The 15,789-nt window shown below is 36.1% G+C and overlaps 1 protein-coding gene and 1 non-coding gene across 14 annotated transcripts in view; both read left to right on the top strand.

Moving 5' to 3' along the window:
- Window positions 1–15,789, top strand: part of TMEM116 (transmembrane protein 116) — a 145,626-nt gene that overhangs the window by 13,448 nt on the left and 116,389 nt on the right. For 4 of the 13 annotated variants that reach the window (XR_013366520.1, XM_077875683.1, XM_077875690.1 and 1 more), the window contains exons 1-3: window positions 12,012–12,157; window positions 12,694–12,740; window positions 13,242–13,305. Coding sequence is in view for 12 of the 13 variants with exons in the window: in XM_077875683.1 (XP_077731809.1) it covers window positions 12,110–12,157; window positions 12,694–12,740; window positions 13,242–13,305 (159 nt within the window). In the remaining variant the exon portion in view is untranslated. Of the gene's footprint in view, window positions 1–5,851; window positions 5,894–12,011; window positions 12,158–12,693; window positions 12,741–13,241; window positions 13,306–15,789 lie in introns of those variants that run through there. The other 9 variants (XM_077875694.1, XM_077875693.1, XM_077875689.1 and 6 more) reach the window with 4 other exon arrangements.
- On the top strand, window positions 13,021–13,128 carry LOC144300082 (U6 spliceosomal RNA). Its single transcript, XR_013366723.1, has one exon. It is a non-coding gene; the product is annotated as a U6 spliceosomal RNA (small nuclear RNA).

The following is a 15,789-nucleotide window of genomic DNA, read 5'->3' as shown; positions in this document are numbered from 1 at the left end:
ACACTCTGAAGAGTTTTGATCAGGAATGGATGCTGTATTTTGTCAAATGCTTTCTCTGCATCTAATGAGAGGATCATATGGTTCTTGGTTTTTCTCTTGCTGATACGATGAATCACATTGATTGTTTTACGGGTGTTGAACCAGCCTTGTGTCCCAGGGATAAATCCTACTTGGTCATGGTGAATAATTTTCTTAATGTACTGTTGGATCCTGTTGGCCAGTATCTTGTTGAGAATTTTTGCATCCATGTTCATCAGGGATATTGGTCTGTAATTCTCCTTTTTGGTGGGGTCTTTGTCTGGTTTTGGAATTAATGTGATGCTGGCCTCATAGAACGAATTTGGAAGTACTCCATCTCTTTCTATCTTTCCAAACAGCTTTAGGAGGATAGGTATGGTTTCTTCTTTAAACGTTTGATAAAATTCCCCTGGGAAGCCATCTGGCTCTGGACTCTTGTGTCTTGGGAGGTTTTTGATGACTGCTTCAATTTCCTCCCTGGTTATTGGTCTGTTAAGGTTTCTATTTCTTCCTGTTCCAGTTTTGGTAGTTTGTGGCTTTCCAGGAATGCGTCCATTTCTTCTAGATTGCCTAATTTATTGGCGTAGAGCTGTTCATAATATGTTTTTAAAATCGTTTGTATTTCCTTGGTGTTGTTAGTGATCTCTCCTTTCTCATTCATGATTTTATTAATTTGAGACTTCTCTCTCTTCTTTTTAATAAGGCTGGCTAATGGTTTATCTATCTTATTAATTCTTTCAAAGCACCAACTCCTGGTTCTGTTGATCTGTTCCACAGTTCTTCTGGTCTCGATTTCGTTGAGTTCTGCTCGAATCTTTATTAACTCCCTTCTTCTCTTGGGTGTAGGATCTATTTGCTGTTTTTTCTCTAGCTCCTTTATGTGTAAGGTTAGCTTTTGTATTTGAGTTCTTTCCAGTGTTTGAATGGATGCTTGTATTGCGATGTATTTCCCCCTTAGGACTGCTTTTGCTGCGTCCCAAAGATTTTGGATGGTTGTATCTTCATTCTCATTAGTTTCCATGAATGTTTTTAATTCTTCCTTAATTTCCTGGTTGACCCTTTCATCTTTTAGCAGGATGGTCCTTAACCTCCACGTGTTTGAGGTCCTTCCAAACTTCTTGTTGTGATTTAGTTCTAATTTCAAGGCATTATCGTCTGAGAATATTATTTATTTATTTATGAGAAAGAGAGAGAGACGCAGAGACACAGGCAGAGGGAGAAGCAGGCTCCATGCAGGGAGCCTGACATGGGACTCAATCCTGGGTCTCCAGGATCATGCCCCGAACTAAAGGCAGATGCTCAACTGCTGAGCCACCCAGCCATTCAATTTGGGATCTTTTCTGATTCCATATAAATCTTAAAATTATTTGTTCCAACTCTGCAAAGAAAGTCCATGATATTTTGATAGGGATTGCATTGAACGTGTAAATTGCCCTGGGTAGCATAGACATTTTCACAGTATTTATTCTTCCAATCCATGAGCAGGGAATGTTTTTCCATTTCTTTATGTCTTTCTCAATTTCTTTCAGAACTGTTCTGTAATTTTTTGGGAATAGATCCTTTACCTCTTTGGTTAGGTTTATTCCTAGGTATCTTATGCTTTTGGGTGCAATTGTAAATGGGATTGATTCTTTAATTTCTCTTTCTTCAGTCTCATTGTAAGTGTATAGAAATGCAACTGATTCCTGTGCATTGATTTTGTATCCTGCCACATTGCTGAATTGTTGTATGAGTTCTAGCAATCTTGGGGTGGAGTCTTTTGGGCTTTCTATATACGGTATCCTGTCATCTGCGAAGAGGGAGAGATTGACTTGTCCTTTGCTAATTTGAATGCGTTTTATTTCTTTTTGTTGTCTGATTGCTGAGGCTAGGACTTCTAGTACTATATTGAATACCAGTGGTGAGAGTGGACATTCCTGTCGTATTCCTGATCTTAGGGGAAAGGCTTTCAGTTTTCCCCCATTGTGAATGATATTTGCTGTGGGCTTTTCATAAATGGCTTTTAAGATATTGAGGAATGCTCCCTTTATCCTTACACTTTGAAGAATTTTAATCAGAAATGGATGCCATATTTTGTCAACTGCTTTCTCTGTATCTATTGAGAGGATCATATGGTTTTTGTTTTTTCTCTTGTTGATGTGATCTATTACGTTGATTGTGTTAGGAATGTTGAACCACTCTTGCTTCCTGGGGATAAATCCCACTTGGTCATGGTGAATAATCTTCTTAATGTATTGTTGGATCCTATTGGCTAGTATTTGGTGAGAATTTTTGTATCCATGTTCATCAGGAGTATTGGTCTATAATTCTCCTTTTTGGTGGGGCCTTTGTCTGGTTTTAGAATCAAGGTAATGCTGGCCTCATAAAACGAGTTTGGAAGTATTCTGTCCCTTTCTATCTTTTGGAAAGGCTTTAGTAGCATAGGTATTAATTCTTTAAACAAATTCCCCTGGGAAGCCATCTGGCCCTGGACTTATGTGTCTTGGGAGGTTTTTGATGAGTTTCAATTTCCTTGCTGGTTATTGGCCTGTTCAAGTTTTCTATTTCTGCCTGTTCCTTCTGGTAGTTTGTGGTTTCCCAGAAATGCATCCATTTATTCTAGATTGCCTAATTTGTTGGCATATAGCCTCTGATAATATGTTTTTAAAATCATTTGTTTGTATTTCCTTGGCATTGGTTGTGATCTCTCCTCCTTCATTTGTGACTTTATTAATTTGGATCTTTTTTCTTTTTAATAAGGCTGGCTAGGGGTTTATCTATCCTATTAATTCTTTCAAAGAATGAAATCCTGGTTTTGTTGATCTGTTCTACAGTTCTTCTGGTCTCTATTTCATTGAGTTCTTCTTGAATCTTTATTATCTCTCTTCTTCTGCTTGGTGTAGGCTTTACTTGCTGTTCTTTCTCCGGTTCCTTTAGGTGTGAGGTTAGCTTCTGTATGTGAGTTTTTTCCAGTTTCTTGAGGGAGGCTTGTTTTGCGATATATTTCCCTTTTAGGACAACTTTTACTGTATCCCAAAGATTTTGAATGGTATGTCTTGATTTTAATGAATCTTGTTAATTCTTCTCTATTTCCTGGTTGACCCATTCATCTTTTAGTAGGATGCTTTTAACCTCCACGTGTTTGAGTTTCTTCCAAATTTCATGTGATTGAGTTCTAGTTTCAAAGCATTGTGGTCTGAAAATATGCAGGGGACAATCCCAATCTTTTGGTATTGGTTGAGACCTGATTTGTGACCCAATAGGTGTTCTATTCTGAAGAAAGTTCCATGTGTGCTTGAGAAGGATGTGTATTCAGTTGCATTTGGACAGAAAGTTCTGTATATATCTGTGAAATCTATTTAGTCCAGGGTACCATTTAAGGCCCTTGTTTCTTTGGTGATGTTCTGCTTAAAAATCTGTCATTTGTAGAAAGTGCCATGTTGAAGTCTCCTACTATTAGTGTATTATTATAAGTATCTCTTTACTTTGGTTATTAATTGATTGATATACTGGGCAGCTCCCACATTAAGGACATAAATATTCATGATTGTTAGATCTTCTTGTTGGGTAGACCCTTTAAGTATGATATAGTGTCCCTCTTTATCTCTTACTGCAGTCTTTGATATAAACTTTATCTGATATGAGAATTGCTACCCTAGCTTTCTTTTGAGGACCATCTGGATGGTAAATAGTTCTCCACCCCTTCATTTTCAGGCTAGAGGTGTCCTTAGGTCTAAAATGAGTCTTTTGTAGTCAGCATATAGATGGGTCTTCCTTTTTTATCCAGTCTGAAACCCTGTATATTTTTATGGGATCATTTAGCCCATTCACGTTCAGAGTAACTATTGAAAGATATGAATTTAGTGTCGTTGTAATACCTATTCAGTCCTTGTTTTTGTGGATTATTTCTTTGGGTTCCCTCTTTCTTTTACAGGGTCCCCCTTAATATTTCTTGCAGAGCCGGTTTGGTGGTCACATATTCTTTCAGTTTCTGCCTGTCCTAGAAGCTCCCTCTATTCTGCCTATCTCTCCTTCTACTGAATGACAGCTTTGTTGGATAAAGTATTCTTGGCTGCATGTCCTTCTCATTTGGTACCCTATATATATCCTGCCAGCCCTTTCTGGCCTTCCAGGTCTCTGTGGAGAGGTCTGATGTTAATCTGATATTTCTCTGCATAGAAGTTAAGAATCTCCTGTCTCATGCTAGTTTAAGAATTTTCTCTTCATCTTAGAAATTTGCCAGTGTCACTATTAAATGTCAAAGTGTTGAATGTTTTTTATTGATTTTTTTGGGGGGGTCCTCTCTATCTCTTGGATCTGAATGCCTGTTTCCTTCCCCAGATTTGGGAAGTTCTCTTCTGTGACTTGTTCAAATATAGTTTGTGGTCCTCTCTCTCTCAGCCTCTTCTGGAATCCCAATTAGATGTATATTCTTCCTTCTCAAGCTATCATTTACCTTCCCAAGCCTTTCCGTGTGGGCTCTTTCATTGTTTCTCTCTTTTTTCCTCAGCTTCCTTCTCACCATCAACTTGTCTTCTATGTCACTCACCCTCTCTTCCACCTCATTAACCCTAGCAGTTAGAGCATCCAGTTTGGATTGCATCTCACTTAATCTGTTTTTAATTTTGGCCTGATTAGATCTCAATTCTGCAATAATGAAATCTCTAGGGTCCTTTATGCTTTTTCCAGAGCCACCAGTAGTTTATAAATTGTACTTCTGAATTGACTTTCTGACCTCATATTGAAATCCAAATTCTGGGATCCCTGCGTGGCGCAGCGGTTTGGCGCCTGTCTTTGGCCCAGGGCGCGATCCTAGAGACCCGGGATCGAATCCCACATCGGGCTCCCGGTGCATGGAACCTGCTTCTCCCTCTGCCTGTGTCTCTGCCCCTCTCTCTCTGTGACTATCATAAATAAATAAAAAATTAAAAAAAAAAAAGAAATCCAAATTCCGTAACTCTGTGGCAGAGAGTATTGTTTCTGGATCTTTCTTTTGTGAATTCTTCCTTCTAGTCATTTTGTCCAATGCAGAGTGGCTGTATGAGTGGGCTGAGTAAAAAATATCAACGACGCTCTAAGTAAAATACACCCTTGATATTTCTGAAGAGGTCAGAGACCAGAAAATAAAAGAAAAAGAAGAACAGAACAAAATAAAACAAAAGGACCACTCAAGTGAAAAACAAATTTTGAAACAAAGTAGTAAAAATAACAAGCCAAAAACCAAAAACAAAGAAGAAGAAAAAAGAAAAGCAATCAATCAATCAATCAATCAATCAATCAATAAATAAATAGTAAAGAAAAGAGGATAAAGGAAAAAATGGTAGATGGGATGATGGTGATGAAGAGGTGGTAGTGGAGAGAATGTAGTCTTCCTGAGGGGTCCTAGAGAGTGATCCTCTTGGTTCTGAGTGTATTTTGTTCTGTATGTTAGAAGATGTTCAACCCCACATTTATATAAACCAACAATGCTTATGTAAATCCCCAACATTGACCACAAAAACATAAACAAGATAAAAGATGGGAGCACAATAGGATGGAAGAGAGAATATAATCTCACAGAATGAACCTACATGGTGTTCCACTTGGTTCTGGGTGTATGTTGGTCATGTTTTAGAAATTACTAACTTCCGCCATTGTAAAACAAAATGAGGCAGAAAAAACAAATACCCATATCTCGTGTATCTACCAAAATTAAGTTGAATACATTCAAGGGAATCCAGGAGTGTAAAATATATCTAAGACATGTAATTTTAGAAATATGAAAGTCAAAAAGGAAAAAACTTAAAAATGAAGAGCTTGTTAGAAGTGAAAACTTTTTTCTCTGTAGCGTTCCAACTGTTCTCTCTTTAAACAGGTTGAATTCATAGGTGTTCAGGATGTTTGGAAAATTATCTAGGTAAGTTTGTGGGGCCAGGTGAGTTAAGGACCCCTACTCTTCTTCCATCTTGCCCATGTCGAAATGTTGTCATAAGAGTAAGATACACACTGAATTTCAAAGTACAAAATTACAAATGTTAAATATATCAATGATTTTTATTTATTTTTTAAAGATTTTATTTATTTGTGAGAGACAGAGAGAGAGAGAGAGAGAGGCGGAGACAGGCAGAGGGAGAAGCAGACTCTTTGTGAGGAGCCCTATGCGGGACTCGATCCCAGGATCACACCCTGAGCCAAAGGCAGACAGGTGCTCAACCACTGAGCCACCCAGGTGTCCCTCAATGATTTTTTATGTTGATTGCATGTTGAAATGACAGAATTAGGATATTTTGGTTATGTAAAATATATTATTACAATTTCATCTGTTTTTGCTTTTTTGATGTCCTCACTGGAAACTTTTACATTACATCTATGACTTATATTTTTATTGGATAGAACTGCTCTAGATTCTTTTTTTTTTTTCTCTAGATTCTTAAAGTAAAATGCTACTATGTTTTCATCCTAATATTTGTCCAATTGCTGTTTTATATGCAAGGACAATATACTTACATTTATTTCTATTAATTTGTATCTTATTAAAGAAAACTCATTATTTTAAAGCATTTATATTTTATAACATCTTAAATCTGTTGTCTGTCTCTCAAAACTTGAGTACATTCATTCAGTAAATACTGAGTGCCTATTCTAGGGACTGTTTAGGTATTGGAGATTGGGGTGAATGAGACAGATAAGTTGCCTGTCCCCAAGGATGTTACTGTCTACTAGGGGGAATCAAACTGCACAAACAAACATGATACTTTGGAATTTGATAAATGTTACATCTCTGAGGTAATGACATTTAAGCTGGTAATTAAAGGATGAGAAGGAGCTAGTCATATGATTATCTGGAGGAAGAACATTCCAGAGAGAGAGAATGATTATAAATGATCTGAATTGGAAAAGTAGTTGATACATTGGATGAACACATAGTGACAGACTCTAAGATAGTCTCCAATAATGCCTGCCTTTTGGTATTTACACTCTGTGGTCCTTTCTCCTTGGCTGTTTGCAAATCTGTGGTCAGTAGAATGCAGGAGAGGTGATGAGATGTCACGTCAGTGATTTCATTACATAAGATTCTGACTTCCATCTTTCTTGGAAGACATATTAGAGAAATCCACATGACAAAGAACTGAGTGAAGCGTTTGGCCAACAATTGGTTTGGAACATAGTCCCTAAGACCATCAACCCTCAAAGAACTGAATTAGACCAATTACTTTGTGAACTTGAATGCAGACCCTTCCCCATTTGAGCCTTCAGATGAGATCTAGACCTGGTTGATATCTTGATTATAGTCTTGTGAGAGACCCTGAAGCAGAGGACCCAACTAAGCTATTCTTGTACTCGTGACCCACAGAAGCTGTGAGATAATAAATGTGTGTTTTAAGCCACTAAATTTGTGGAAATTTGTTATGCAACAGTAATAACACACACATTTGATAAATATGCTTACTATATTTCTTTCAAGTAATTAATGGAAGTGTTTTACAGAACTGTGTCAAGTCAGGATGCTGATTCCCTCCACCTGAAGTCATTTCTAAGTTGATATTGATCAGTTAGTTAGCACTCCCTTAGGCTTATTTGTGCAATAAATGCCTAATTGTGCTTCCATTTGGTCTATATTTCCTTATCTCTTTAAATATTTCATTTATTTATTTGGGAGAGAGAGAGCACATGAGTGGGGGAGAAGGAAAGGGAGAAACAGACTTCCTGCTGAGCAGGGAGCCTGCTGTGGACTTGATCCAGGACCCTAAGATCATGACCTGAGCCGAAGCCAGATGCTTAACTGATTGAGCCACCCAGGTACCCTTTCCTTACAGTTTTTAAAATTTATTTATTTGAGAGAGGGAGGAGCAGAGGGAGAGGGAAAGAGAGAATCCTAAGCAGACTTTCTGATGAGCATGGAGCCCAATGCAGGCTTGATCAAATGAGCCTTAGATCACAACTCAAGCTGAAACCAAGAGTTGGACACTTGGCTAACTGAGCCACCCAGATGCCTCACCTTATTTTTATATCATGAAATTTCTCACCAAATGCTTTGCCAAAATACCATATATACTATGGTAAATCTATCCAAAGAGAGAATGGGGTAGTCTGGCATGATTTTTTTTTAATAAATCCATTCCGACTTAGTGATTACTTTTTAAAAATTGTTTAAAAGCACAGCTTTTGAATAGGTTATTTCAGAATCTTGTTTGGGATCAGTACTGAGATCTTTGACCTGCAGTTAGCAGATTCCACCATCTTATCTCCTTTTACAAATTAAAAATTTAGTTGTCACCAGTTTTCTACAATTTCTAACAATTTTCCCATTTTTACACAAACTCTCAGATTTCATGCAGTGGTTTACTGGGTTGACCTGCAAGTTTTATCAAAGTCCCGAAATGTAATTTGTTCAGACTAGGAGTGGTGGATTTATTTAGAGCAGTCAGGTGCTCTCTTAGTCTATCTTCAGTTCCCTCTTACAATGTTTGTTTTACACTTTATTCTAAATATTATTCTTTTCAGTAGAAACGACAGAAACATGTTATTCATTAACCATTCATTACACCATGAATTTCAACAATGGAACATTTACTGTGTCCCTGTAAAATTTGCCTATTTACATTTCATCCTTTTAAAGTGTACAATCCAGTGAGTTTTAGTATATTCATAAAGTGTGCAACCATCACCACTGTCTAATTTTAGAATATTTTTGTCACCCTAAAAGAAATCTTGTGCCCATCAGCGGTCATTCTCCATTCTCTCCCAAATTACCTTCCTAGCCCTAAGCAACCACAAATTTACCTCATGGGTCTATAAACTTGCTTATTTTGGACATTTATATGAATAGAATCATATAATTTGTGGTCTTTTGTGATTGGCCTCTTTAGCATGTTTTCATGTCGTAGAATACATCAGGACTTTCCTTTTAATTGCTGAATAATATTTCATTATGTGGATATACTACGTTTTATTTATCCATTCACCACTTTATGGACATTTGTGTTTCTATCATTTGTCTTTTAGGAATAACACTGTTTATGAACATTTGTGTTCAAGTTTTTATGTGAATATGTTTAATTTCTCTTGGGTATATACCCAGAAGTAGAACTCAGTTTATACCTAGCAACTGAGTCATATAGTATAACATTTTGAAGAACTGCCGAAGGGGCTACAGTATTTTCCATTCTCACCAGCAGTATATAAGGGTTTCTATTCTCCACATTTTCATCAACACTTGCTATTGTCTTTTTTTATTATAGCTGTCCTGGTAGATATGAAATGGCATTTCACTGTGATTTAATTAATATTTTCCTGCTGGCATATGATGTTAATAATCTTTTCATGTGATTATTAGTTATCTGTTTATTTGGGAGAAATTTCTATTTAAAACCTTTGCCCATTTTTAAATTGGATTGTATTTTTATTGAATTGTAGGATTTTTAAAAAAGATTTTATTTACTTATTTACTTATTTAGAGTGTGTGCTTGGGGGGGGGCAGAAGGAGAGGGAGAGAGAATCTCAAGTAGACTCCATGCTGAACACAGAGTCTGTAGTGAGGTTTGATCCAAAGATCCTGAGATCATGACCTGAGCTAAAATCAAGAGTCATAGGCTTAAATGACTGAGCCACCTACCCCCTGTAGGAGTTCTTTATATATTCTCTTATGTAAGTCCTTTATCAGATGTGTGGTTTATAATTTTTTTCCCATTCTATGGCTTGTCTTCATTTTTTTTTGATGGTATCTGTTGAAGCAGAAAAGTTTTTAATTTTGAAGAAAACCAATTTATCTGTTTTTTTCTTTTGTTGCTTATGTATTTGTTATCATATCTAGGAAGCAATTGCCTAATAGAAGAGCTCCTTTGATGTCACATTAATTTTTAAAAATATCTTTCCCATTCTTCCTATTAACTAATTCTTTCTCCATTAGAATATTGTGTGTGTTAAGAGGAGAACTATGAGGTCAGAATGACTGGATTTGAATGTTGGTATTACCACTCGATAACTCTGTAACCATTGGGAAGAGACTTCTTTAAGCCTCAGTTTCTTCATTTGAAAAATGGGAACATTAATGGGGTTCCTGGTTAGTTCAGTTGGTAGAGCATGCAACTCTTCAAGCCCTTTGGGTGTGGAGCTTATGAAAATTTTTTTAATGAAAATATTACTTCTTACCTCAAAGCTTGTATTGACAATTAAAATGCTTAGCACATAGCCTTACATATAGAAAGCATTTGATAATTGGTATATGCTATTTATAGAAGTCTTCTTTGAGTTAAAGTATAATTTTTGCTTAAATAAAAATACTATGTTAAGTAGGTGTCTTTCTTGACTTTGTATCCACAGTAGTAATTTGCTGATAGCAGAAGTTTAATGAATATGTTAATTTAATCGATACATAAAATATAGTAGCCCATTATATTAAGTGAGCTGTGATGTATTTGAGCTTACCAAGGAGCTAAGTAAAAAAAGGAAAGAAAACTAAAAATAAGTATCACTCACTTCATTTTGGCTTAGGTTAGCCCTTGCAGAAAAGGAAGATTGGAAGATTATGTTTTAAAAGACATTTCAGGGGCACCTGGCTCAGTGGTTGAGCATCTACCTTTGCCTCAAGTTGTGATCCCAGGGTCCTGGAATCAAGTTCCTCATCGAGCTACCCACAGGGAGCCTGCCTCTCCGTCTCCCTATGTCTGTGCCCCTCTCTCTGTGTCGCTCATGAATAAATAAATAAAATCTTTTTAAAAAGACACCTAAAGGGGGAATGGTGCTAAATATGCAAAAAGTAGGGTACTAATATAGAGAGAAAAATAGAAAAGTAAATCCCCAAATGGGAATTTGGTCAGTGACAAGACATTTTAGAAGAGATGCCAAAAGGGAAAAGTTCTTACGTCAAGAGCCACAGACTGATTTGGAATAGCTGTTGAACAATTTGAGATTTGTTCTTGACTGAGACAAGAGTCCTTTGTCCAAAAGCATTCTTATCACTTGGTGAGACTGTCATTAGTTCCCTCACCCTTATTAGATAGATATATTTGATTAGAGGCCTCAGAACACTCCTTGAGACCTTATGGTAGGGATTTATGATCCAGAAATCTACTTTTTAAACTTGTTTATCTAATGATTTAAACAAAGTGGTTAGAGCCTACCTCCAACTTAACAGTTCCCTGCCAGAACCTACCTCTATTTAATGATGTCCCTTCTTCTACTCCACACTATGATGAATAAGTTAATCATATGTTAACTTCATATGAATAAATGAATCACATTTAAATTACTGAGCCCATGCAAATGATCCAGTTTATGTTATCAATATTTGTAAGTGCATGAAAGTATAGTTAGATGAAAGATAAATGGTTACATAAATTAAATGTTCTTTTTGCTTTCTCCTTACCATAGTCTTTGTCTAAAATTCACTAGTTCTTCCAAATATTGTTTAAATTGCAGGCAGTATATATTGTTCTGTGTGCAGATAATTTGAGATTTTGGTATTCAGGCCATTCTTCCTACCATATTATGAGCTCCTGGAATTCTGAGTCTGTCTCTTATTTGTTTTTGTATCTTCTGTAGCACAATGCTTTACAGAGAGTTGATATATAAATATAAGTATAGTGAGTGAATCATGTAATTTAATATATTTCTGTGGGAAGTTTTGGTACAGAATATTTCAGATGTTACTATTAAATATGAGATACTAACAACCCCTTCTCTTCACAGCTTTTCTTAGTATTACTAAATATTTATTGATTGCTTCAATATGCAGTCTCTCTTTTTCATCACAGGCTTTGTCCCTAAATGGGGCAAGTTTTAAACAGACCTCCCTTCTTCCTTATTTCTTTCTGTTCCATTTCTTTCTTGCAGCTCTATTTATCTTTTCACTATTCTCTCTTTTTTATTATCCCTTTCTCTTCCCTCTTCTTAAAATTCCTAATTCTTTTTAGAACTTTGTTTCCTTGTCACCTGCTCTTTCTATTTTTGTTCTTTCTGCTTGGCTTCTCTTCCACTAGTCACCGCCTTCTTTCCTTGTCCTGAAGACACAGGGCAAGACTGGGTAGGGAGGAGCCCAGATGGGCTGGGGGTGGAGCCACCTGTTCAGTGCTTCAGGATTCAGAACCTGGGAAGGAGCAGTAGCTTAAGCATAGCTGAGGCTAAAGTCCCTATGGCCTTCCTGCTGGAGGTTAGCATTCTGGAGGACAATTGGGACTTGGTGAGATTATAAATTGTCCCTTTCTTTGTTTTTGCTCCCCCTTTCTTCCTCTTTGTTCTGTATTTTTCCACTCACAGTATCTCTTTACTACTTCTTCCTATTTCTTTATTGCTTACTATTTTTTCTCTAGCTGTCAGTTAACTCTGTTTAGTATTTGTTTGCCTTTCCTATTCCCCATTCTTTTCACACATCTGTCTTTTCTCTCTCAAAATTTAACTTTTCATACCTCTTCCCCATTTTATTCTTTCCTTTTTAAATCTTCTCATCTGGCTCTCTTTTCATTTAGTCATTTTATGTCCACCTGTCTATTCTTTTTATCTTACTGTTTCCCAGAGATGAAGCAATAGAAGAGGAAACAAGGAGCCACTTTGTCTTTCCAAGGGCTTTCTGCTCCTTCTCTGATTTATAGGGTATTTTGATTAGGCACTAAAGAGTTTGTGTTCTATACAGATAGTTATTAAACAGTGAAATTGGAGTAAGGTTGAAAATTAAATGTACAAGTTTTAATTTTATATTCACTTTCTTGTTTTATTTAGGTTTTTTCTGCAGTACAGTGGATACAATTTGTTATGGCTACTCTGAGGTAAGTTTGTTTAATCTCATGTACTATGACTGTTTAAACAAATACCCAGGTATAAGTACACTTATACTAGTATAAGTAAAACTAGAATTCTGAAGTTTTCTGCATTTTTCCCCTGGGTATTTGTTTTTACTCTGTAGGGAGAAATACTGTTCTTCACCACGTTGATATTTTCTGATTAATAAAATGTAACATCAACAATAACAAAAAAACAGATTGAGGGATAACATCTGAACATGAAAAGACTTGGTCAACAGTATTGATTTGCAAAATCAGTAACAAAGTGGTCACTTTGACAGCATATATACTAAAAATTGGAATGATACAGAGAAGATTAACATGGCCCCTATGCAAGAATGACATACAAATTCATGAAGCATTCCATATGTTAGAAAAATGTAGTTTATTTTACATCTATTATATATCAGTAAAGCTGTAAAAATTTTTAGCAAAAGGAGGAGCCCCAGTAGTCCTCATTTAATGATAATTTTTTATCACTGTCAGTGTTATAGGTTCAAGTTCACTTATTGCCTATGCTGTATTCCAGAATACACAGAAATCACCAGAGGTGAGCAATCTCTTTTTGTGTTCTGAACTTTCAGTGACTTAGCCTTTGAAATAAATATGAGAAGTGTCATCTACAAATAATGGGATAATTCTATAAATTAATCGTAAATTTGTCATTATGATACAGTGGGATATTTTAGACAGAGTCAATAGCTTTCCCTTTTCTTCTGGATAATTATTTTAACTGTATCTTTGAATACTGAGAGATTGCCTACTAAAAGTACATTTTTTTTGCTATGCATTGATTACTAAAGTTAAGGAAGCAGTTGTTTGAAACCCGTATTCACTCTAAGCACAGTACAGTCCTGCCGAGAGGTGAGTTTTCTGATATTAATATCTTGGTAACATTGCTAGAGGGGATAGGAAATAGTTCAGAGACTTTGTTCTCTAAAAGATACTAGGTTTGCTGTTCAGGTCTTCTAGGCAATTAAAATTTAGTAGTGAAAACAGAGCAAAAATACAGTCTATGTAAAGTTATTCATACCAAAAAGATCAAGTAAAAAAGTCTTTGTTTCATTGAGGTATAGTTGACAAACAAAAATTATATATATTTAAGGTGTTAACAAACAAAAAACCTTCCTGATTGAGAGAGGACTAGGAAGAGAGTTGTATTTCCATCTATGAAAAGAATTGAAGTGAATTGTAACAACTATTTCTCTAATCAGGCCAAATGGCAGAAAATTAGACAAAATATAGTTCAGGACATTTGGGAGAGCTTTTGTTTGTGGAAAATGTGATTGGGTTTTATTGGGCCCACTTTAGTAATCAAAATAGCTCCATATGTTGAATACACTCTTGAGTTCTGAGTATACTGGGTCCTTTTCGAACCTTTTTGGTTCTCATCACTCTCCCATGAAGAGGATGATATTAGCTTCATTTCATAGATGAGGAAATTGAGGCTCAAAGTCATAAAATATGTGTTCAAGTTTCACAGTTAAGTTGCAGAACAGATTTTCAAAAGTCCAACTCTTAACTACAATCCCCTCTCAAATTAAGTATGGTATTTAGTATTTATTATATTCTAGGCAGATTGCTCAGTGTTTTAAATACATTTTTCATTTAATACTTAAAACAATTATGTGAGGTAGATCTTATTAATCTGATACTATAGTGAAGAAATGGAATCTTAGTAAGGTTGAGGGACTTTTCAAAGGTCTTAAATATAGCCAGTAAGTTGTTAGAGCTAGGATTTGAGTATAGGATTGTCTTGCTCCAAAGCCTCTCCCCATATATACTTTTTAAGCCACTGAAATATGATACTTAAGATAGGATTTTGAATTTCAGTCATAGACTGTTACTATGTAAGTAAAACCAGAAAGTAGAAGTCTTTTACTGTATTGTCATTGCCTACCAAAGTAATCTTAGACCATATATCTTTCTGTGATTCAGATTTCCCTAATGTTTGTCTCCTTTGCTGAAATTTGAATTCATATGTGATTAAGTTAATAAAGTATGAATTATATAGTAGAGCTAAGCTGAAGTTCTCAGTCTCTGCATTATTAATCTGTTGGGCTGGATGATTATTTGTTGTAGGAGGCTGCCCTGCACATTAGGTTGTTTAGCAGACTTTACCCACTAGATGCTAGAAGCAAACCGCCTCTCCCCACCTCTCAAGTTGTAAAAATCAAAGTATCTTCAAATATTGCCAAATGTCTCCTGGTGGAGGCAAAATTGCTCTTGGCTGAGAACCATTGTTCTAAGGTGACCTCTGGCATGACAGTGGGTTAGAGCTTTAGAAAGATGTGGGATCTAATTTGGCCTAGGATGTGATCTTTAGTTTCTCTGGCTTCATTTCCCATACCTTTCATATAACCAGAGCCTAAAGGACCTTAGTAACCGCTAGTTCACTGTTTCCCACACATTCTGGTGTAGGAAAAATTCCAATTTTTCCAGGTTAAGAATGTCAGCCATCATCCCCAGTTTTCCTTTTTTCTCCAGCAAAGAATATTTTTAACAGCAAAAACACATGGAAAAGACAAAAATAGTCTATTAAATTAAAAATAAATATAGTAAACTAGAGAGATCCGAGATCCATAGGGAATCTTTGAGGGGACTAGCTGCTGAAACAGTGAGTCAGTAAGGCAAATTAAAGAGAGAAGCAAATGGCCTGGATCAGCCAGTGTTAAATAGCACTCAAGGCAGATATACTTTACTACACTTGTGTGACTTAATTTCCCCATAAAGATCACTTCCTATATTCTTTGTAGCCTGATTTTACTTGAATAGAAATATTGGGAAGCAGGGTTTTAGACTATTCATATGAACTGTTTAAGATCCTTACCAGGACAGACTTGGGCCCAGAACCTTCCCAGGAAAAGTCTTTCGCACAATACATGTCCTCTCTTCTCTACCCATTACCCTGCTTTTGATTTAAAATAGGTACACATCAGACATGTTTTTTTTTATAAAGAATGTTTACTTTCATATTTAGGATGACGTATTTTGCTTTTCTGTGTCTTCCCAATTACCACATAGTGTGCTTGCT

The sequence above is a fragment of the Canis aureus genome, chromosome 27 (assembly GCF_053574225.1).
Source record: "Canis aureus isolate CA01 chromosome 27, VMU_Caureus_v.1.0, whole genome shotgun sequence".
Classification (NCBI taxonomy): Eukaryota; Metazoa; Chordata; class Mammalia; order Carnivora; family Canidae; genus Canis; species Canis aureus.
Note: the sequence above shows the minus strand (reverse complement) of the source record. Positions and strands in the feature narration are given on the sequence as shown.